The following is a 21,831-nucleotide window of genomic DNA, read 5'->3' as shown; positions in this document are numbered from 1 at the left end:
GTGTGTGCCTCCTGCCAGTGTTGAGTTATTCGTGAACAAATATAAAAACCATATATATCTGAATTTTGTTACCACTAGATTGTGTTCACTTTTCTTTTTATTTATTTGAGGATTCTTAGCTCTTGGTCAGACTCTTCTTATAGCTTTTTCTTTGGCTGTGTTGCGCCTTCGTTGCTGCGCGTGGGCTCTCTCTAGTTGTGGTGAGCAGGGGCTACTCTTTGTGGCGGTGTGCAGGCTTCTCATTGTGGTGGCTTCTCTTGTTGCGGAGCATGGGCTCTAGGTACGCGGGCTTCAGTAGTTGTGGCACGTGGGCTCAGTAGTTGGGGCTCGCAGGCTCTAGAGCGCTGGTTCAGTAGTTGTGGTGCACGGGGCTTAGTTGCTCCACAGCTTGTGGGATCTTCCCGGACCAGGGCTCGAACCCGTGTCCCCTGCATTGGCAGGCGGATTCTTAACCACTGTGCCACCGGGGAAGCCCTATAGCTATTATTTTGAGCATCTTGTGTTTATAATAGAGAGAAGAAAATACTGTCATGAATATTCCTGTTGCTGGTTCCTTCTTTGCAAGTAGGTAGAGTATAATCATGTGCTTTTGACTTGGGCAGTTCTGCCATGAAAATGCAGTTTTCCGCTTGAGTTGTAGCCACTCCATGCCACAGGGACTGGCGTGTGCCCACAGGCAAAGCAATATAACTGGGCTCTCTCAGCCGCCTCCCTTCTTCTGGCATTTGACTCCACTCCAATGTCTGCCTGGTTTTTGTTGCTCTTCAGTGCCTTTAAATACTTGTTTTTCATGTTTTGTCCAGAGTTTATCATTGTTACCTGACTGTGGGAGGGTTAGTCCAAAAAAGACACTCCACTATTACTGTGTTATTTCATTTAAAAATAGCTTCTCTCTTTACTCTCCTACCACAGGTATGTGTTTAACCTTGCCATTCAGCTTCATCTATGACAGGGACTTCCCAGGCGGTCCAGTGGTTAAGGCTGCATGCTTCCAATGCAGGGGGTGCGGGTTCGATCCCTGGTTGGGGAACTAAGATCCCACCTGCCACATGGTATGGCCAAAAAAAACAAAAAAGCAAAAAAAAAACTTCAGCTATGACATATACATTATAATTACTTTCTGAAAATTCTTTATGGGCTTTGAGTAGTACTACATACTAATACATTAAATGTTTAAGGTGCTATAGAAAAACAACTAGCCAGTCACCGTGGTGAAATTTGTGTTGTGTTGATGGCCAAATAACCCACAGCACATTGTAGCCACAAGTAAGTAACTTGGTTTCCATCTCATTGCCAATATACTCAAAACACACTGTAAAACATTTACCAAAATGATAAAAAAAAAAAAAAGATGGTATTGATGAACCTAGTGGCAGGGCAAGAATAAAGACGCAGACAGAGAATGGACTTGAGGACACGGGTGGTGGGGAAGGGGAAGCTGGGGCAAAGGGAGAGTGGCATGGACATATATACACTACGAAATGTAAAATAGCTAGTGGGAAGCAGCTGCATAGCACAGGGAGATCAGCTTGGTGCTTTGTGATCATCTAGAGGGGTGGGATAGGGAAGGTGGGAGGGAGACTCAAGAGAGAGGAGATATGGGGATATATATATATGTATAGCTGATTCACTTTGTAATAAAGCAGAAACTAACACACCATTGTAAAGCAATTATACTCCAATAAAGATGTATTTAAGAAAAATGATGCAGTAGATGACCAGGGTTTAGTAGGGTTAAAAGTGAACAATTGACGTACATTTATAAATGCCTAGATTAGTGGTTCTCAAACTATTTGGTCTTAGGACTTCTTTACATTCCTAAAAATTACTGAGAACCCAAAGAGCTTTTGATATCTGTTACTGTATTAGAAATTAAAACTAAGAAATTTAAAACATTTATTTTCAAGTAGTAATAAACTCATTACATGTTAGTAAAACTAACATTTTTATGGAAAATAAGTATATTTTCCAAAACAAAAAAAAAGAATTCAGAAGAATGGCCTTGTTTTACATTTAGTTTAGTATTATCTCTAGAAAGATACTTAGGCAACTAATAACAGTATTTGTCTCAGGGGAGACAGGATTTGGTAACTGGAAGACAGGAGAGAGAAGGGAGGGAGACATATTTTCAAATACTTTTTGAATGTTGTGCCTTGTACATTGATTACCATTTTTTAAAAAGTAAATTATTAAATAAAGCCCTTATCTTCTGGCAGAAAGGTGCTTAAAATAATAGATTTTTAAAAATTATTTTAGGTACATTTATTTAGAGGGGAGAAGAGCCTCAGGAGACACTTCTTCAATCTAAATTCGGTTCCCACTGTCTTTATCTCTCATAGCCCCTTTTCTAACAAAAGAATCTTACAAAACATTCTTTTCTTTTGTAGCACTTACCTCAATTTGTAATTACATGGATTTTCTTGTATATTTTATTTTTTCACCTCTCTGCTCCCTCACTAGACTGTTAGCTCCCTGAGGGCATGAATCAAATCTGTTCACTATTCTCAATCTAGTACTTGGTTTATAATGGTTTGTCAGTATATATTTATAAAATGAATGAATGAGGATCTGTGGGAAACTCACATCAGTTTCCCATTTGTCAATGCTGAGCAGTTCTGGACAGTTGCCAGAATATAGATATCCTGCCCAAATACCATTTTTGTGTGGGTAAAAAGCTTCCTGCATTTGTTCAGGCTCCTCATAGATTGTATACTAGATGAGCAGTAAGTATTTAGTAAGCATTTTAAAGGTGAGTGTCACAAGAGGGGGCCACAAAAAGTTTTTGTGCTCAGACTTTCATACGTGAAACCATTTTGCTATTTTAAAGATTTTCTTCTCCATCTCATTATTTGATTTGTTATGTTTTTCTCTAAATAAAATAAACATTAAAAAAAAGACCAAATCTGACTCTAATGCTGGAATAAAGAGCATTACACCAAACATTTCTTCAGGCCTAGATGAAGTTGGCCAAATGTTTCATCTGTTTCCTTGTGGTGGTTCTTATAGTATTCTTAGCTCATTCACCGCTGGGTTGTCAGAGGCAAGCAGCTGGATTTCAAAGCCAACAGTTTGTTCATACAGCTACAAGACCCTCCATTGCCGCAAGATCTCCCACTGCCATAGTAATAAGAGCTAGTGCTCTTGCTGTAGCCATTGAGGTCCACTCCTGCCCTTGCCTCAGGTTCCATGTAGTTTCATTATTTATAAAAAGAATTATCGCCTCTTCTGTGCAAAACAGTGGAGCAGAAGGTTTATAAGCATTACTAGGAAGATGCACAGTGAAGGGTAGTTTCATAGTAAAGTAATTTGTTTCCCTTTTATAAACAGATCTTTAGCTTAGGTTTGCTTAATAAGTATAGGAATGAAGAGCAGAGTGTACTCTTCTGGAAGGTACCTCAGCTCATAGCTTGTTTTATAGATTGTGCCAAACTTTTTTTTTGAGCTATGGTGAACATATTTTCCAAACCAAAAATCAGCATACCTACTCCGCCATTTTTTTTTAATTGTAGATTTACTTACCAGAAGAGTTGTACAGTGGTATAAAAAATAAGTCAACAACATGGATGAGCCTGAAAGGCATTGTGCTACGTGAAATAAGCTTCATGGGTTTTTGTTTTCTTTTTTTTCCTAAATGAACACCTTTGCCCCCCCCAAAGAAAAGTCAAATGTAGTTATATTTTAAGGAGTAAAGTAAAAGTTGGGATGGGATTGTTCAGGAAGATCCAGGACATAGGGATGCCTTTCCTAGAAGGAAGACGGGAGGTTGACTCTTCAAAAGAGTGGAAAGCTGTATTTTAATTTCCACTTTACTGATCTTTCAGCACAATGTTGGCATCAACACTCCTAGAGCTGCAGCCTGGCCCCACCTCTCTACCCAAAGTAGGATGCTACACCACAGACTAAGCAAAAACCATTGGTCCATATAGAGACTTCCTTTTGGTTATGAAGATCATTTTTGCATTGAAGCCTGTACGGCAGAGAAGTAAAAATAGAGTATAGTAGTGACCCAGGACTGTCCCACGACTGTCATCACCTAATTTGTAGAGATCATACACTCTAGGAAATAGCAAGTGTTTGATGGCGGCAAAAGCACCTCTGGGAAAGAAGAACTTCGTTGAATACTTGGGTTTTTCTGAGTTTCTTCATCTAATACAAATAACTTCCTGTAGGTATGGGAATTATTGGTCAAGACAGGCTCTTTTGCTTGTTTTTCTAGGCCTTGCTTCCAGTCCATGCCATAGTTGCACATTGCAGAATAGGAGAAGGAAGAGGGCAACGAAGTAACAAAAGTTCTGAAAACAAATACAAGGAAACTAGGGGAACCAAAGAGGAAACAGACATGAGAAATTCAGAAAGAACCCAGACTAGTAGAGAACATGCCCATGTGTTATTTTCCATGGTATATTTATGGAGGCTACAGGTGCCTTGGGAGTTCTATTGTGTATTGTAAATGTTTCATTCTCTGAGCTTTTCTAATCGTTATCCCTTTCTAAGTCTTTGTAATATCTGACCTAACATTCTGTTTGAGATGGGATTTTTAGTTCCTGCTGGACCTCTTCTTGTCCCAAAGTAGCAAAGTCTAACACTGATAGCAGTATCACTCTGGGAGCATTTATGGGGACCTGAATCTATGACTTAAACCCAGAATTTCACCTGTGAAAATTCTCATTACTGGGTAGTGGTTGGGTATTTTCATTGTGCAGAGGGCCATGTTTATATGATGAGGTCATAAGCCCCAAGACAGTGGGAACCCAGTCTGCTTGGTTGACTCACCTCTGTATCAGCAGCACCCAGAAGAATTTATGTTAGAAATAGGCACTCAATAAATATTTGTTGAATTAATGAATGATTTTAGGAAGGAGATTAGGGAATGGGTGGTAGGATATTTGAAAGGACAGCCAAAAATGAATCTTAACACTAAAGAATTTGGATTAATATTACTGGAGACCATGTGGACAATCAACTGCTATTTCTTACTTTTTAATAAAGAAGTCTTAGGACTTCCCTGGTGGTGCAGTGGTTAAGAATCCGCCTACCAATGCAGGGGACACAGGTTCGAGCCCTAGTCCGGGAAGATCCCACATGCTGCAGAACAGCTAAGCCTGTGTGCCACAATTACTGAGCCTGTGCTCTAGAGCCCGTGAGCCACAACTACTGAAGCCCGCACGCCTAGAGCCTGTGCTCTGCAACAAGAGAAGCCACCGCACTGAGAAGCCCGCGTACCGCAACGAAGAGTAGCCCCCGCTCGACGCAACTAGAGAAAGCCTGTGCACCGCAACGAAGACCCAACACAGCCAAAAATAAATAAATAAATATACTATTTTTTTAAAAAAAGACTGCCATCTCTAGATCCTCTTAAAAAAAAAAAAAAGAAGTCTTATATGTGACATTTTAACTATTTTACCTGTAATATTTCTGTGGTTTCATAGTAAATTATTTAATTTCTCTATTGACAATGTTGTTTAAATATTAAACGTTAACTAAAATTTAATGTGGCTTGTTCTTTTAAACACTTTAAACAACTTAACATAAAATATATTATAAATGTGATTATTATAAACTTACTGGGACTTCCCTGGTGACCCAGTGGTAAAGAATCTGCCTTCCAATGCAGGGGACGTGAGTTTGATCCCTGGTTGGGGAACTAAGATTCCTTTTGCTGCAGGGCAACTAAGCCCGCATGCCACAACTACTGAGCTTGACCACCTCAACTAGAGAGCCTGCGTGCCACAAACTACAGAGCCCATGCGCCCTGGAGCCCACACGCCACAAATAGAAGCCCGCGTGCTGCAGCTAAGACCCAACACAGCCAAATAAATAAATAAAAACACCGAGATTTTAAAAAAACAACAACAACTTATAACTATCTGGTTTGGAGTAAACTGCTGGCTAATTTCCAGTTATCTTGATTTTTTGCACTTAATAGAAAACTAAGAAAGGGGGATTTTAATCAGCCACAGAGAAGTTATTGTCGTATCTGCTATTTTTGTCTTTACCTTACACTCCCTATGGGTGTTACTGAGAAGAAGGAAAGGGGTTACTACTATTCCTTTCCACGTACAGAAACCCATTTTAGACCCTCTGGACGTTCCATTTGTAATGCTAAATTATTTTTACAAAATTAGTTTGATTTATGCAGTGTCGCATTCTGGCTAACAACATAGTCTTTAAGCTGACTGTTTAATCCTTTCAGCACAACTCTGACAGACTTAAAAATATCCTTGCTTTCTGTCAATGCTAGAAAGTACCAGAACAGTATTGACTGTTTTCTTGCCCCAGGACATGGAGTCATCTCCCATTCGGTCCTGGTTCTTTTTAGTGGAGAGTAATAGTAGAGATCAAAACCTGGGCTTATGAATGGTGGTGACCAGCAAAAGTACTGCTGTTGCTGTTACACTAATTTTAGTGACAGAGCTTTGTTTTCTTATTCATTGTAAGATATTGCCTGCATACAAAAAACATACGTAATGTATACCTAAGAAATACAAACAAAACAAACATCCATACACTCATTACCCAGCTTAAGAAAGGAAGCATTATTATTATTATTATTTTTTTTTTGTGGTACGCGGGCCTCTCACTGTTGTGGCCTCTCCTGTTGCGGAGCACAGGCTCCGGACACGCAGGCACAGCGGCTATGACTCACGGGCACAGCTGCTCGGTGGCACATGGGATCTTCCTGGACCGGGACACGAACCCGTGTCGCCTGCATTGGCAGGCGGACTCTCAACCACTGCGCCACCAGGGAAGCCCAGGAAGCATTATTAAACTTTAGAAATTCCCTGTGTATCCTTCTGTTTTGCATCCCCTTTCAACCCCAAAGAGGTAACTACCATCTTAACTTTTATTTTTGTCATTCTCTTACTTTAGTTTTTTTTTGTTACCATGTATGTACCCTGAAACATTTATTATTTAGTTTTGCTCATTTTTGAACTTGAAATATGTTGTCTTACAGTATGTATTCTCCTTTGACTGATTTTTTTTCAGTCAACCTTACTTTGAGATCCACATTGATGTGGTAGCGTTAGTTCAGTCATATTCACTGCTTTATTATATTCCATAGTATGCCACAATTTTTGCATTTTCCTCTATTGTTTCCCATTTATTGCTCTTGGAAAAATATTGCTGTGAACATTCCCATACACGTTTCCTTATGCACGTGTGTAGGTGTTTCTCCAGGTCATTGTTTTGGGACATGTTTTTAACCATGACCCCATAGTAAGAAATATAATAAGGCAAAATGCACTATTTATGTGTAATGAGGTAAAAATATAACATTTTATTCCATTCACTTTCATTAAAATAAAATACTGGTTGTGACCCACTAAATTGATTTATGATCCATTGGGTTAAAACCAGCAGTTTGAGAACTGCCCTAAGAGTGAATTTGCTGGGTCTAGAATATGTTTAAATGTTAACCTAAGAAGATTATGTCTTTGTTTTTCTAAGTGGTTGAACCCGTCTAGCAGCAAGTGAGAGTTCCTATTGCTCCAATCCTTGGCATTGGCAAACTTTGGAATTGCCAGTTTCATGAATGTGAAATGGTATGTCCTGTAGCTTTAATTTGCATTTCCCCATTACTGATTGAATTATCTAGTGGGGAGACAATTTTGTTTACTATTAGAGTGCACTTTGATGTTCATCTAAATATAAAGTACGTCTTCACCGTTCTTGGATCTTGAGGCTTTTGAAAATCTGATGAAAGTTAAGGACCTACCTCCTAGAAAAATTACACATATACAATTATCTGTAAATTTGACATACAATACCAGAGAGTTCTTGACCATTTTAGGACCTTTAGAGGAAGAGATAGCTGGTAAAAAGTTCCCAGGGACTCCCAGTAACACAGATGGCTGATTTCTCTGTTCCATCTGAGTCATTTACTGTGCTGGGTTGAGGCTTCCCTCCTCCACACCAACGCCCCCACCTCCATCCTGAGGCTTTCTGGAGAAGTGTGATATGGCCTGCAGCTTTGCATTGATGGCAGAATTTGTTGTTGTCCATCATGGGATACCAGCATGCGTAACACTGTGTGTATAGACAGTGTGTGCTAAAGATGAGTGACAGAGCAGAGGCTGTAAATTCAACACAACCCAAAAAATTGAAGCTGAAAGCAACTAATAATAGACTCTAAGAATATACAGAAGAGAGTGGGCGGGATACATGTTTTTTCTCTGTGAGATGATAGATTGAACCAATTTTATTTAAATCTTAATAGGATAGTCCAGTAGCCTTGAGGCTTTGGTGACGCCTTGGTAACTGATAAGAGTTACATGGACCCCACTTATAGTTAAAATTATTTGTATTATGACACAGTTAATAAGTGGATATAATTCTACATGTATAGATTGATCTTCAGAGAAAAATGGTTTTACTTTCCTTATCTTCCAGTACCATAGATATTTTTCTGCTTGATTTTCCCTAGGGCTTTTCTTACTCATCTAATGCAGGATTTAGAATTTATCCCACTACTTTGGCTCCAAGGAACTTTATTCACTCACTACCCAGCCATGTGCCTCAACACCCAGTCAGTGGTTAAGACTAATTAGATGCATTATGCTCTTCAGAGACACCGCCAGCTCTTCCCTGACTTCCGCTCCAAAGTCCCCAAGTCTGTGAAATAAAGCTGTCTTGTAGTATAAGGACACTTGTGTTTACTTTCAGAAGGGACCTCCTTCCAGAAGACATTTTTATTTGATTGGATAAGAGGTATGTGTGGGTAAGTCACAAAATGGCTATTCCAAGCTCTATTGGGAGACCAGCATCTGAAAGGGTAGAAAGTACACAAGATTCAGCCAAGTAGAAAACTAGTTCTCTCTCTGGCAGATCGTTTTCAGCTTTCTTTGGAGAGTATCCGTTAGCAATGCAAACGTGGGGTTTGATAGCACAATAAACAAAACATTGAAAATTTTAGATGGTACTTATGAAATTGACCCTAGTCAAGTAGACAGTGAAGCACATCCCTATTAGGCCAGAGGTAGTTATCCCTTTATTCTGAATTCAAAACCAGTTACTTTTAATGGTCCTGAATATGTCTCCAAATTTGCTTAGGACTGTTATCCCCGGAGAAAAGATAGGAGAATCTGATAGAAGGCAAGCCAGTTGCCTTAGTACTAGGTGGAGGTGGTAATGGTCAGGGAAACTGCTAACAGGCTGCAAAGGCATGGAGTCTCAGGAAAGACTGGCTTCATGGTTTGGCAAATCCAAGGCATGAGATTTGGTGGTTCTGTTGTTTTGTCTTACTTTTTTGCTCTTTAAGAGTCTTTGGGCGGGGGCGGGGGGTGGAGGTTACTTCCCTGGTGGCGCAGTGGTTAAGAATCCATCTGCCAGTGCAGGGGACACGGGTTCGAGCCCTGGTCCGGGAAGATCCCACATGCTGCGGAGCAGCTAAGCCCGGGTGCCACAACTACTGAGCCTGTGCTCTAGAGCCCACAAGCCACAGTTACGGAGCCCGAGTACCACAAGTATTGAAGCCCATGCGCGTAGAGCCTGTGCTCCACAACAAAGAGAAGCCACCACAATGAGAAGAACGCGCACCACAATGAGGAGCCCCTGCTCGCAGCAACTAGAGAAAGCCCATGCGCAGCAATGAAGACCCAACTCGGCCAAAAATAAAAATAAAGAAATAAAATTTTTAAAAAAGAGTCTTTGGGGGGAAAAATTAAATGCACGGACTAACTAAAACTTCAACGCTTGATTCACTACACAGCATATCAGCCTCTGCAGAGCTTTGCTATTTTGGAGCCAGTGGTGTGAATGATTCCCTGTTAATAAGAATCTGGCTTTTTTTTTTTTTCCCTATTGGAGAAAAGGAGCTTGTATCCATGTTACCCTACCTCAGCAGTTCTCAAGCTTTATGTTCTCAGGACCTCTTAGCACTCTTCGAAATTATTGAGTGCTAGTGGGGGGCGGGGGTTGAATCGGGAGATTGGAATTGACATATAAACACTGATGATACTATGTGTAAAATAGATAACTAATGAGAACCTGCTGTATAACATAGGGAACTCTACTCAATGCTGTGTGATGACCTAAATGGGAAGGAAATCCAAAAAAGAGGGGATATATGTATACATATAGCTGATTCATTTTGCTGTGCAGTAGAAACTAACACAGCATTGTAAAGCAAAAAAAAAAAAAAATTTACTGAGTTGGTTATAACTGCCATTTGTAGTATAAAAGGTTAAAACTGAGAACAATTTTAAATACTTACTAATTCATTTTCAAATAACAATAATGAACTCTGATACATGTTAACATAATATAAACAAGTAACTACGTACTACTATTAAAAATTGTTTTTATTGTGGTAAAAGACATAATATATAACATACTATTTTAACCTTATTTAAGTGTACAGTTAAGTGGCACTAAGTACATTCACATTGTTAGGCAGCTCTCACCATCATCCATCTCCTGAATTTTTCACCTTCCTATACTGAAACTCTGTCCCCGTTAAACACTAACTCCCCGTTCCCCTCCCCAGGGGGCACCTACCAATATACTCTCTGACTCTGAATTTGACTATTCTAGGTACCTTGTATAAGTGGAATCAAACAGTATTTGTCTGCACCTAATGTATATGGGAATGCGTTTTTAAGGTTAACTTAATATATGTCTTGCAAACAGATTGTATCTTCTTTTTTTTCCCCCTGTGCTATACAGTAGGCCCTCACCAGCCATCTACTTTGTACACAGTAGTGTACGTACATCAATCCCAATCTCCCAGTCCATCCCACCCACCCCCCTCCTTGGTGATCATACGTTTGTTCTCTACATCTGTGTCTCTATTTCTGCTTTGCAAATAGGTTTGTCTGTACCATTTTTTAAAATTACACATATGTGTTAATATACGATATTTCTTTTTCTCTTTCTAACTTATTTTGCTCTGTATGACAGTCTCTCAGTTCATCCACGTCTCTGCAAATGGCACAATTTCGTTCCTTTTTATGGCTTACTAATATTCCATTGTATATATGTACCACATCTTCTTTATCCATTCCTCTGTTGATGGGCGTTTAGGTTGCTTAATAAGTATATTTACCAACAGATTAGAGTCATGGTGTGATTTTCTCTCTTTAATGTCTGGTTTAATAGAAGATAGCTGGATTCTCAGGTCTGCTGCTCCGTTCAGTCCTTTTTTTTTTGACTGTGTTTGGTCTTCATTGCTCTCTGCAGGCTTTCTCTAGTTGCAGCGAGTGGGGGCTACTCTTCGTTGCAGTGTGCTGGCTTCTCATTGCAGTGGCTTCTCTTGTTGCAGAGCACGGGCTCTAGGCACGCAGGCTTCAGTCGTTGTGGCACGTGGGCTCAGTAGTTGTGGCTCACGGGCTCTAGAGCGCAGGCTCAGTAGTTGTGACGCATGGGCTTCATTGCTCTGTGGCATGTGGGATCTTCCCGGACCAGGGCTCAAACCCATGTCCCCTGTATTGGCAGGCGGATTCTAAACCACTGTCCCACCAGGGAAGCCCTGTTCAGTCTGTTTTAATATGTTATTTTGGTTGAATGATATGAAGAAAAGCCAGCCTCATACAGATACGTAGTTGGCAAAGGAAGGCGTATTTTAATAGCTGTTTAGATAATTTTGGATATCATTTTGTGGTACTACAGCAAAATATGAATGATGGTAGTTTTTCTTTAAGAAAGTTTATTACAACTTTTTTTTTGTTATAGCAAAACTGAAGAGTCTAAATACCAATCAATATGTGACTAATGAAATATAGTATATCTACACAATAGAATATAATGCAGCTATTAAACACTGAGATCAGTATGTACTTATGGGGAAAGCCTCCGAAGTACATCATTTAAAAAAATACAGGAGACTAGAAGTAGCAGTTTAATGAGAGGTTAAGCCAGCAGGAGCCTAGCTTCTTGGCTTCAAAGTCCCAATCTGCTACTTCCTAATTATAGAATACTGAGAAGTGTCTTAATTTCTCTGTGCCTCTCCTACTATGCTTTGGATGAACTCTCTAACTGAGCCTTATTTTTCTGAGATCTTTAACTCTAAATAATGGTCTCAATTCAGTCATTTAAAATGTCCAGAACTCCCACATTCCCAGTACCTACAACAAAAGGAAGAGGGAGAGAAGGTTCTTTTGCCTTCAGTAACTAGGACATCATTGGCGACCTCCACCAGGTGGTTTCATAGGAGGAGTAAGACAGCCCAAATGGCAGTGGGAGAAGGAAGGAGTGAGGGCTGTGGAAGGGGTAGAGCAAGTGAGGTCAGACTTTTGGAGCAGCTACAGAGGGAAAAGCTAAAATAGAGGAAAGCGGTGTATTTAAACAAGTGACGTTGCTGAGGAGGTGGGAAAAGATGGATGGAATTCTCAGCTCAGGGGCGTGCATTAGTTTTGGAATAGAAGCTACGAGAATACACACTTAGAGCCTCCACGTAGGGAAGTGACCTGGAAGTTAAAAGGGTTCCTGCTTGATAGCTCCTATTTACTCCCTACAGGAAAGAGGAGGTGATGTTAGGGACTCAAAGAGTGTGGTGGTGGTTGGGATGGTCTCTGGGAAATGGGAAAGGGGAGCTTCCTAGACAGTCACTCCCTAGGGTTTCTGAGCGCCTTTAAGAGCAAGCAGGTCTGAGTTTGGAAATGATAGGTTTGTGGGATCTGTGTAGCTCTGTGATTTTCCCTGGAAGCCTTAGAAGCAGGGTTGTAGGCATAGAGCATGCCTTCAGGGACATGCTGCAGGCTGTCTCAGAGGAACTCCAACACCAAAAGGGCCAAAGACAACATCAGCCCTTCCTCCTTATTTTGCTGCAGGCATGCTTCATTAGGCAGCGCAATCCATCAAATAAAGAGAATATTTTATATAACTCCCCTCTTGAAAAAGCAGCACCTTGATTTCCCTGTTTAAAAACGTAATACTAAACATCGACTAGCTTAACAAAACACAGCCACTGTGGGTGGCTTTATGCATTAGCACCTAATTCATCAGCACACCAAATTCAAACACTTGAGTGTCTTTATTTAATACATGAAGTTCTCCAGTGGTAGTTTCTTATTTTTTTCCTAAGGTTGATTTGTTTGTTTTGTTTTCTTAATTTATTTTTTTGGCTGCGCTCGGTCTTCATTGCTGAGCGCAGGCTTTCTCTAGTTGCAGTGAGCAGGGGCTACTCATCGTTGAGGTGCACAAGCATCTCATTGTGGTGACTTCTCTTGTGGAGCATGGGCTCTAGGCGCACGGGCTTCAGTAGTTGCAGCATGCGGGCTCTAGAGTGCGGGCTCAGTAGTTGTGGCACACGGTCTTAGTTGCTCCGCAGCATGTGGGATCTTCCCAGACCAGGGCTCAAACCCATGTCCCCTGCATTGGCAGGTAGACTCTTTTTTTTTTTTTTTAATTTATTTTCGACCGCGTTGGGTCTTCGTTGCTGTGTGCAGACTTTCTCTAGTTGCAGTGAGTGGGGGCTACTCTTCATTGCAGTGCACGGGATTCTCATTGCGGTGGCTTCTCTTGTTGCGGAGCACAGGCTCCAGGCACATGGGCTTCAGTAGTTGTGGCACGCAGGCTCGGTAGTTGTGGCACGCAGGCTCTAGAGCACAGGCTCAGTAGTTTTGGCGCACGGGTTTAGTTGCTCCATGGCACGTGGGATCTTCCCAGACCAGGGCTCAAACCCATGTCCCCTGCATTGGCAGGCAGATTCTTAACCACTGTACCACCAGAGAAGTCCTGACGGGCGGATTTTTAACCACTGGACCACCAGGGAAGTCCCTCCAATGGTAGTATCTTAAAGTTTAATTGCAATGTGGAATCTGAAAACTGATCAGATTTTGTACTGTTACATTAAAATCTTTGGTCTTGCATTTTGAATGATTTTTTTTTTTTACCAATATGCATGATTTGTAACACCATGCATTATTTATTTGGAAAATACTAGTTCACTGGTTTATACAGTTCTAATGTTGACTGATTTCATTAACAAGTTATATTCATTAGTATCACCACCAATCTCATCAGAAAGCCTTTAAGTACCGGGAAGCTGTCCAGCTAACAGTGGTAGATACAAGTTTTCCAGAATTTTAAAGCTCAGAATTATCATTGGCAGCAAATACTGTCAGTTGTTCTCCTTCAAATGACAGACTTCTTTCATTTCTCAGAAATGAGAAGATGTCTGCCAAGTACCCAAGTATGAATAACCATAGTTTATCTGGGAAAGCAGATTTAGCTTGCAACTCAGTTGCACAAATGCTTTTCCTGGAGACCACCACTCTTGGCGGGAGAGCTTTATGCTTACTTCCCATTTCATAAAATAGAATATGAAAAGATATCTATTTAAGAATTAAGATTTAATAAATTAACCTCATTTTTAATACAATTATATTTCATTACAAATACAATTATAAATATGGTATATAGAATATTTACTTCACTTAATTTTTATTTATTTATTTATTTTTGGCTGCGTTGGGTCTTTGTTCCTACACATGGGCTTTCTCTAGTTGCAGCAAGCAGGGGCTACTCTTTGTTGCAGTGCGTGGGCTTCTCATTGCAGTGGCTTCTCGTTGCAGAACACGGGTTCTAGACACGTGAGCTTCAGTAGTTGCAGGACATGGGCTCTGTAGTTGTGGCACGTGGGCCCTAGAGCACACGGGCTTCAGTAGTTGTGGCGCAAGGGCTCTAGGGTGCATGGGCTTCAGTAGTTGTGGCTCGCAGGCTCTAGAGTTCAGGCTCAGTGTTGTGGCACACAGGCTTAGTTGCTCCGTGGATGTGGGATCTGGACCAGGGATCGAACCTGTGTCCCCTGCATTGGCAGGCGGATTCTTAACCACTGCGCCACCAGGGAAGTCCTCACTTAATTTTTTACTGCTTTGGGTTTTTTAATAAAAGCAAGGGTCTTATTTTAGAATAATTTTATAGTGAATAACCTGAATAATTTATTTCAGACAAGTTGCTAAAATGATAGAGTTCTCATGTATTTTTCATCCAGCTTCCCCTAATTTTAACATCTTACATGACCATGGAACGTTTGTCAAAATTAAGATATCAACAGTGGGACAGAACTCTTAACCAAACTCTAAACTTTATTCCAGTTTTCCCTTGAGTGTCCTTTTGCTATTCCAGGATCCAATCCAGACTATCCCATTGCATTTAGGCAGCAATTTTTTAAATAATACTTTCTCCTTTTCTCTGCCACATTTAAGGAAATAAATAAACGTAAGATTTATGGAAGAGTTGCAGAGATAGAACAGAGAATACCATGTACCCTCCACCCAGGATCCCCTAATGTGAGCATCTTGCATAATGACAGTGCGTTTGTCCAAAACTAATAGACCAACAAGGCCGCCATGTTTTTATACCATCATGGAGACACCTCCCCTGTAGATATGTCTTAGATATGGGGGGACCTCCACATCTGTGAGCTTCTCACTCTCATGATTTCAAGCTTGGAGTCAGGCAGACCAGGGCTTTGCACCCCACCACAGCCATGTCCTGGAGTGTGACCGCCCTAATTTCAGCTTCCTCCTCCACAAATGGGCAAATGTAGTGCTCGTGGCAGACTCTCAGCAAACTGCTGCTTTGTTCTTAAGTGAAACTGCCTTTTTTTTTTCTTTTCCTTCCTTCCTTCCTTTCTTTTCTTCCTTTTCTTTCTTTTTGTTCTTCCTTCCTTGCTTTCTTTTTTTTGAATTTTATTTATTTTTTATACAGCAGGTTCTTATTAGTTATCTGTTTTATACATATTAGTGTATATATGTTGATCCCAATCTCCCAATTCATCCCACCACCACTACCCCCCTCCCGCCGTTTTCCCCCCTTGGTGTCTATACGATTGTTCTCTACATCAGTGTCTCAGTTTCTGCCCTGCAAACCGGTTTATCTGTACCATTTTTCTAGGTTCCACATATATACGTTAATATACGATATTTGTTTTTCTCTTTCTGACTTACTTCACTCTGTATGACAGTCTCTTCTTTATCCATTCATCTCTTGATGGGCATTTAGGTTGCTTCCATGACCTGGCTATTGTAAATAGTGCTGCAATGAACATTGTGGTACATGACTCTTTGAATTATGGTTTTCTCAAGGGTATATGCCCAGTAGTGGGATTGCTGGGTCATATGATAGTTCTATTTTTAGTTTTTTAAGGAAACTCCATACTGTTCTTCATAGTGGCTGTATCAATTTACATTCCCACCAACAGTGCAAGAGGGTTCCCTTTTCGCCACACCCTCTCCAGCATTTGTTGTTTGTAGATATTCTGATGATGCCCATTCTAACTGGTGTGAGGTGATATACCTCATTGTAGTTTTGATTAGCATTTCTCTAATAATTAGTGATGTTCAGCAGCTTTTCATGTGCTTCTTGGCCATCTGTATGTCTTTTTTGGAGAAATGTCTATTTAGGTCTTCTGCCCATTTTTGGACTGGGTTTTTTTTTTTTTTGCGGTATGCGGGCCTCTCACTGTTGTGGCCTCTCCCACTGCAGAGCACAGGCTCCGGACGTGGATGCGCATGCTCAGCGGCCATGCCTCATGGGCCCAGCCGCTTTGCGGCATGTGGGATCTTCCCAGACCGGGCCACGAACCCGTGTCCCCTGTATCAGCAGGCGGACTCTCAACCACTGTGCCACCAGGGAAGCCCTGTTTGTTTTTTTAATATTGAGCTGCATGAGCTGTTTATATATTTTGGAGGTTAATCCTTTGTCCGTTGATTCATTTGCAAATATTTTTCCCATTCTGAGGGTTGTCTTTCTGTCTTGTTTATGGTTTCCTTTGCTGTGCAAAAGCTTTGAAGTTTCATTAGGTCCCATTTGTTTATTTTTGTTTTTATTTCCATTTCTCTAGGAGGTGGGTCAAAAAGATCTTGCAGTGATTTATGTCAAAGAGTGTTCTTCCTGTGTTTTTCTCTAAGAGTTTTACAGTGTCCGGTCTTACATTTAGGTCTCTAATCCATTTTGAGTTTATTTTTGTGTATGGTGTTAGGGCGTGTTCTAATTTCATTCTTTTACATGTAGCTGTCCAGTTTTCCCAGCACTACTTATTGAAGAGACTGTCTTTTCTCCATTGTATATCCTTGCCTCCTTTCTCATAGATTAGTTGACCATACATGTGTGGGTTTATCTCTCAGTTTTCTATCCTGTTCCATTGATCTATATTTCTGTTTTTATGCCAGTCCTATATTGTCTTGATTACTGTAGCTTTGTAGTATAGTCTGAAGTCTGGGAGGCTGATTCCAACAGCTCTGTTGTTTTCCTTCAATACTGCTTTGGCTATTCGGGGTCTTTTGTGTCTCCATACAAATTTTAAGATTTTTTGTTCTGGTTCTGTAAAAAATGCCACTGGTAATTTGATAGGGATTGCATTGAATCTGTAGATTTCTTTGGGTTATATAGTCATCTTTAGAATATTGATTCTTCCAATCCAAGAACATGTTATATCTCTCCATCTTTTTGTGTCAGCTTTGATTTCTTTCATCAGTGTCATATAGTTTTCTGAGTACACGTCTTTTACCTCCTTAGGTAGGTTTATTTCTGGGTATTTTATTCTTTTTGTTGCAATGGTGAATGGGATTGTGTCCTTAATTTCTCTTTCTTATCTTTTGTTGTTAGTGTATAGGAATGCAAGAGATTTCTGTGCATTAATTTTGTATCCTGCAACTTTACCAAATTCACTGATTAACTCTAGTAGTTTCCTGGTGGCATCTTTAGGATTCTCTATGTATAGTATCATGTCATCTGCAAACAGTGACAGTTTTACTTCTTTTCCAATTTGGATTCCTTTTATTTCTTTTTCTTCTCTGATTGCCATGGCTACGACTTACAAAACTATGTTGAATAATAATGGCAAGAGTAGACATCCTTGTTTTGTTCCTGATCTTAGAAGAAATGCTTTCAGTTTTTCACCATTGAGAATGATGTTTGCTGTGGGTTTGTCATATATGGCCTTTATTATGTTCAGGTAGGTTCCCTCTATTACCACTTTCTGGAGAGTTTTTATCATAAATGGGTGTTGAATTTTGTCAGAAGCTTTTTCTGCATCTATTGAGATGATCCTGTGGTTTTCTTCTTCAATTTGTTAATATGGTGTATCACATTGATTGATTTGCATATATTGAAGAAACCTTGCATCCTTGGGATAGATCCCACTTGATCATGGTGTATGATCCTTTTAATGTGTTGTTTGATTCTGTATGCTAGTGTTTTGTTGAGCATTTTTGTATCTATATTCATCAGTGATATTGGTCTGTAATTTTCTTTTTTTGTTGTATCTTTGTCTTGTTTTGGTATCAGGGTGATGGTGGCCTTGTAATATGAGTTTGGGAGTATTCCGTCCTCTGCAATTTTTTGGAAGAGTTTGAGAAGGATGGGTGTTAGCTCTTCGCTAAATGTTTGATAGAATTCACCTGTGAAGCCATCTGGTCCTGGACTTTGGTTTGTTGGAAGATTTTTTTTTTTTTTTTTTGCACTAAGTGGGCCTCTCATTGTTGTGGCCTCTCCCGCTGTGGAGCACAGGCTCCGGATGCACAGCCTCAGTGGCCAGGGCTCATGGGCCCAGCCGCTCTGTGGCATGTGGGATCCTCCTGGACCGGAGCACGAACCCGTGTCCCCTGCATCGGCAGGCGGACTCTGAACCACTGCGCCACCAGGGAAGCCCTGTTGGAAGATTTTTAATCTCAGTTTCAATTTCATTACTTGTGATTGGTCTGTTCATATTTTCTATTTCTTCCTGGTTCAGTCTTGGAAGGTTATACCTGTCTAAGAATTTGTATGTTTCTTCCAGGTTGTCCATTTTAGTGGCATAGAGTTGCTTGTAGTAGTCTCTTAACGATGCTTTGTATTTCTGCGGTGTCTGTTGTAACTTCTCCTTTTTCATTTCTAATTTTATCGATTTGAGTCCTCTCACTCTTTTTCTTGGTGAGTCTGGATAAAGGTTTATCAATTTTGTTTATCTTCTCAAAGAACCAGCTTTTAGTTTTATTGATCTTTGCTGTTATTTCCTTTGTTCCTTTTTCATTTATTTCTGATCTGATCTTTATGATTTCTTTCCTTCTGCTAACTTTGGGTTTTGTTTGTTCTTCTTTCTCTAGTTCCTTTAGGTGTAAGGTTATATTGTTTATTTGAGATTTTTCTTGTTTCTTGAGGTAGGCTTGTATAGCTATAAACTTCCCTCTTAGAACTGCTTTTGCACATCCCATAGGTTTGGGATCGTCATGTTTTCATTGTCATTTGTCTCTAGGTTTTTTTTATTTCCTCTTTGATTTCTTCAGTGATCTCTTGATTGTTTAGTAATGTATTGTTTAGCCTCATGTGTTTGCGTTTTTTACGTTTTTTTCCCTGTAATTGATTTCTAATCTCATAGTGTTGTGGTCGGAAAAGATGCTTGATATGATTTCAGTTTTCTTAAATTTACTGATGCTTGATTTGTGACCCAAGATGTAATGTATCCTGGAGAATGTTCTGTGTGCAGCTGAGAAAGTGTAATTTGCTGTTTTTGGATGGAATGTCCTATAAATATCAATTAAATCTTATCTGGTCTATTGTGTCATGTAAGGCCTGTGTTTCCTTATTAATTTTCTGTCTGGATGATCTGTCCATTGGTGTAAGTGAGGTGTTAAAATCCCCCACTATTACTGTGTTACTGTCAATTTCCTGTTTTATAGTTGTTAGCAGTTGTTGTATGTATTACTGAGGTGCTCCCGTGTTGGGTGCATATAAATTTAAAATTGTTATATCTTCTTTTTGGATTGATTCCTTGATCATTATGTAGCGTCTTTCCTTGTCTCTTGTAACATTCTTTATTTTAAAGTCTATTTTATCTGATATGAGTATTGCTACTCCAGCTTTCTTTTGATTTCCGTTTGCATGGAATATCTTTTTCCATCCCGTCACTTTCAGTCTGTATGTGTCCCTAGGTCTGAAGTGAGTCTCTTGTAGACAGCATATAGATGGGTCTTGTTTTTGTATCCATTCAGGGAGCCTGTGTCTTTTGTTTGGAGCATTTAATCCATTCACATTGAAGGTAATTATCAATGTGTATGTTCCTATTGCCATTTTCTTAATTGTTATGGGTTTGTTTTTGTAGGCCCTTTTCTTCTCTTGTGTTTCCCACTTAGAGAAGTTCCTTTAGCATTTGTTGTAGAGCTGGTTTGGTGATGGTGAATTCTCTTAGCTTTTGCTTGTCTATAAAGCTTTTGATTTCTCCATTGAATCTGAATGAGATCCTTGACGGGTAGAGTAATCTTGGTTGTAGTTTCTTCCCTTTCATCATTTTAAGTATATCATGCCACTCCCTTCTGGCTTGTAGAGTTTCTGCTGAGAAATCAGCTGTTAACCTTATGGGAGTTCCCTTGTATGTTATTTGTCATTTTTCCCTTGTTGCTTTCAATAATTTTTCTTTGTCTTTAATTTTTGCCAGTTTGATTTCTTTGTGTCTCAGTGTGTTTCTCCTTGGATTTATCCTGTATGGGACTCGATGCGCTTCCTGGACTTGGGTGACTATTTCCTTTCCCATGTTAGGGGAGTTTTTGCCTATAATCTCTTCAAATATTTTCTCAGGTCCTTTCTCTCTCTTTTCTCCTTCTGGGACCCCTATAATGTGAATGTTGTTGCATTTAATGTTGTCCCAGAGGTCTCTTAGGCTGTCTTCATTTCTTTTCATTCTTTTTTCTTTATGCTGTTCCGCAGCAGTGAATTCCACCATTCTGTCTTCCAGGTCACTTATCCATTCTTCTGCTTCGGTTATTCTGCTATTGATCCCTTCTAGTGTAATTTTCATTTCAGGTATTGTATTGTTCATCTCTGTTTGTTTGTTCTTTAATTCTTGTAGATCTTTGTTAAACATTTCTTGCATCTTCTCGATCTTTGCCTCCATTCTTTTTCCGAGGTCCTGGATCATCTTCACTATCATTATTCTGAATTCTTTTTCTGGAAGGTTGCCTATCTCCACTTCATTTAGTTGTTTTTCTGGGGTTTTATCTTGTTCCTTCATCTGGTACATAGCCCTCTGCCTTTTCATCTTGTCTGTCTTTCTGTGAATGTGGTTTTTGTTCCACAGGCTGCAGGATTGTAGTTCTTTTTGCTTCTGCTGTCTGCCCTCTGGTGGATGAGGCTATCTAAGAGGCTTGTGCAAGCTTCCTGATGGGAGGGACTGGTGGTGGGTAGAGTTGGCTGTTGCTCTGGTGGGCAGAGCTCAGTAAAACTTTATCCACTTGTCTGCTGATGGGTGGGGCTGGGTTACCTCCCTGTTGGTTGTTTGGCCTGAGGCGACCCAACACTGGACCCAACCGGCTCTTTGGTGGAACCAATGCGGACTCTAGGAGGGCTCACGCCAAGGAGTACTTCCCAGAACTTCTGCTGCCAGCCAGTGTCCTTGTACCCACGGTGAGCTGCAGCCACCCCCTACCTCTGCAGGAGACCCTCCAGCACTAGCAGGTAGGTCTGGTTCAGTCTCCTGTGGGGTCACTGCTCCTTTCCCTGGGTCCCGATCCCTCCAAGAGTGGAGTCTGTTTCCCCCAGTCCTCTCGAAGTCCTGCAATCAAATCCCGCTAGCCTTCAAAGTCTGATTCTCTAGGAATTCCTCCTCCCATTGCCTGACCCCCAGACTGGGAAGCCTGACATGGGGCCCAGAACCTTCACTCCAGTGGGTGGACTTCTGTGGTAAAAGTGTTCTCCAGTTTGTGAGTCACCCACCCAGTGGTCATGGGATTTGATTTTATTGTGATTGCGCCCCCTGTACTGTCTCATTGCGGCTTCTCCTTTGTCTTTGGATGTGGGGTATCATTTTTGGTGAGTTCCATTGTCTTCCTGTTGATGATTGTTCAGGAGTTAGTTGTGATTCCGGTCCTCTTGCAACAGGGCGTGAGCACACATCCTTCTACTCCACCATCTTGA

At 40.5% G+C, this 21,831-nt stretch overlaps 1 protein-coding gene and 1 long non-coding RNA gene across 5 annotated transcripts in view; both read left to right on the top strand.

The window, feature by feature from the left end:
• CFDP1 (craniofacial development protein 1) overlaps nucleotides 1-21,831 on the top strand; it is a 135,866-nt gene that overhangs the window by 62,493 nt on the left and 51,542 nt on the right. Inside the window, exon 6 of one of the 4 annotated variants that reach the window (XM_067719710.1) lies at nucleotides 4,990-5,491. The exons of the other annotated variants lie outside the window; for them this stretch is intronic. Within the exon in view, the coding sequence (XP_067575811.1) occupies nucleotides 4,990-5,122 (133 nt within the window). The 3' untranslated portion in view covers nucleotides 5,123-5,491. Of the gene's footprint in view, nucleotides 1-4,989; nucleotides 5,492-21,831 lie in introns of those variants that run through there. 4 annotated transcript variants of the gene reach the window in all.
• The window catches only part of LOC137215078 (uncharacterized), a 36,575-nt gene continuing 24,094 nt past the window's right edge, over nucleotides 9,351-21,831 (top strand). The window contains exon 1 of the long non-coding RNA XR_010939147.1: nucleotides 9,351-21,372. This is a non-coding gene — a long non-coding RNA (uncharacterized lncRNA). The remainder of the gene's footprint in view (nucleotides 21,373-21,831) is intronic.

The sequence above is a fragment of the Pseudorca crassidens genome, chromosome 20 (assembly GCF_039906515.1).
Source record: "Pseudorca crassidens isolate mPseCra1 chromosome 20, mPseCra1.hap1, whole genome shotgun sequence".
In the NCBI taxonomy this organism is placed as follows: domain Eukaryota; kingdom Metazoa; phylum Chordata; class Mammalia; order Artiodactyla; family Delphinidae; genus Pseudorca; species Pseudorca crassidens.
The sequence above is the reverse complement of the archived record's forward strand: the minus strand, read 5'-3'. Positions and strand labels throughout refer to the sequence as shown.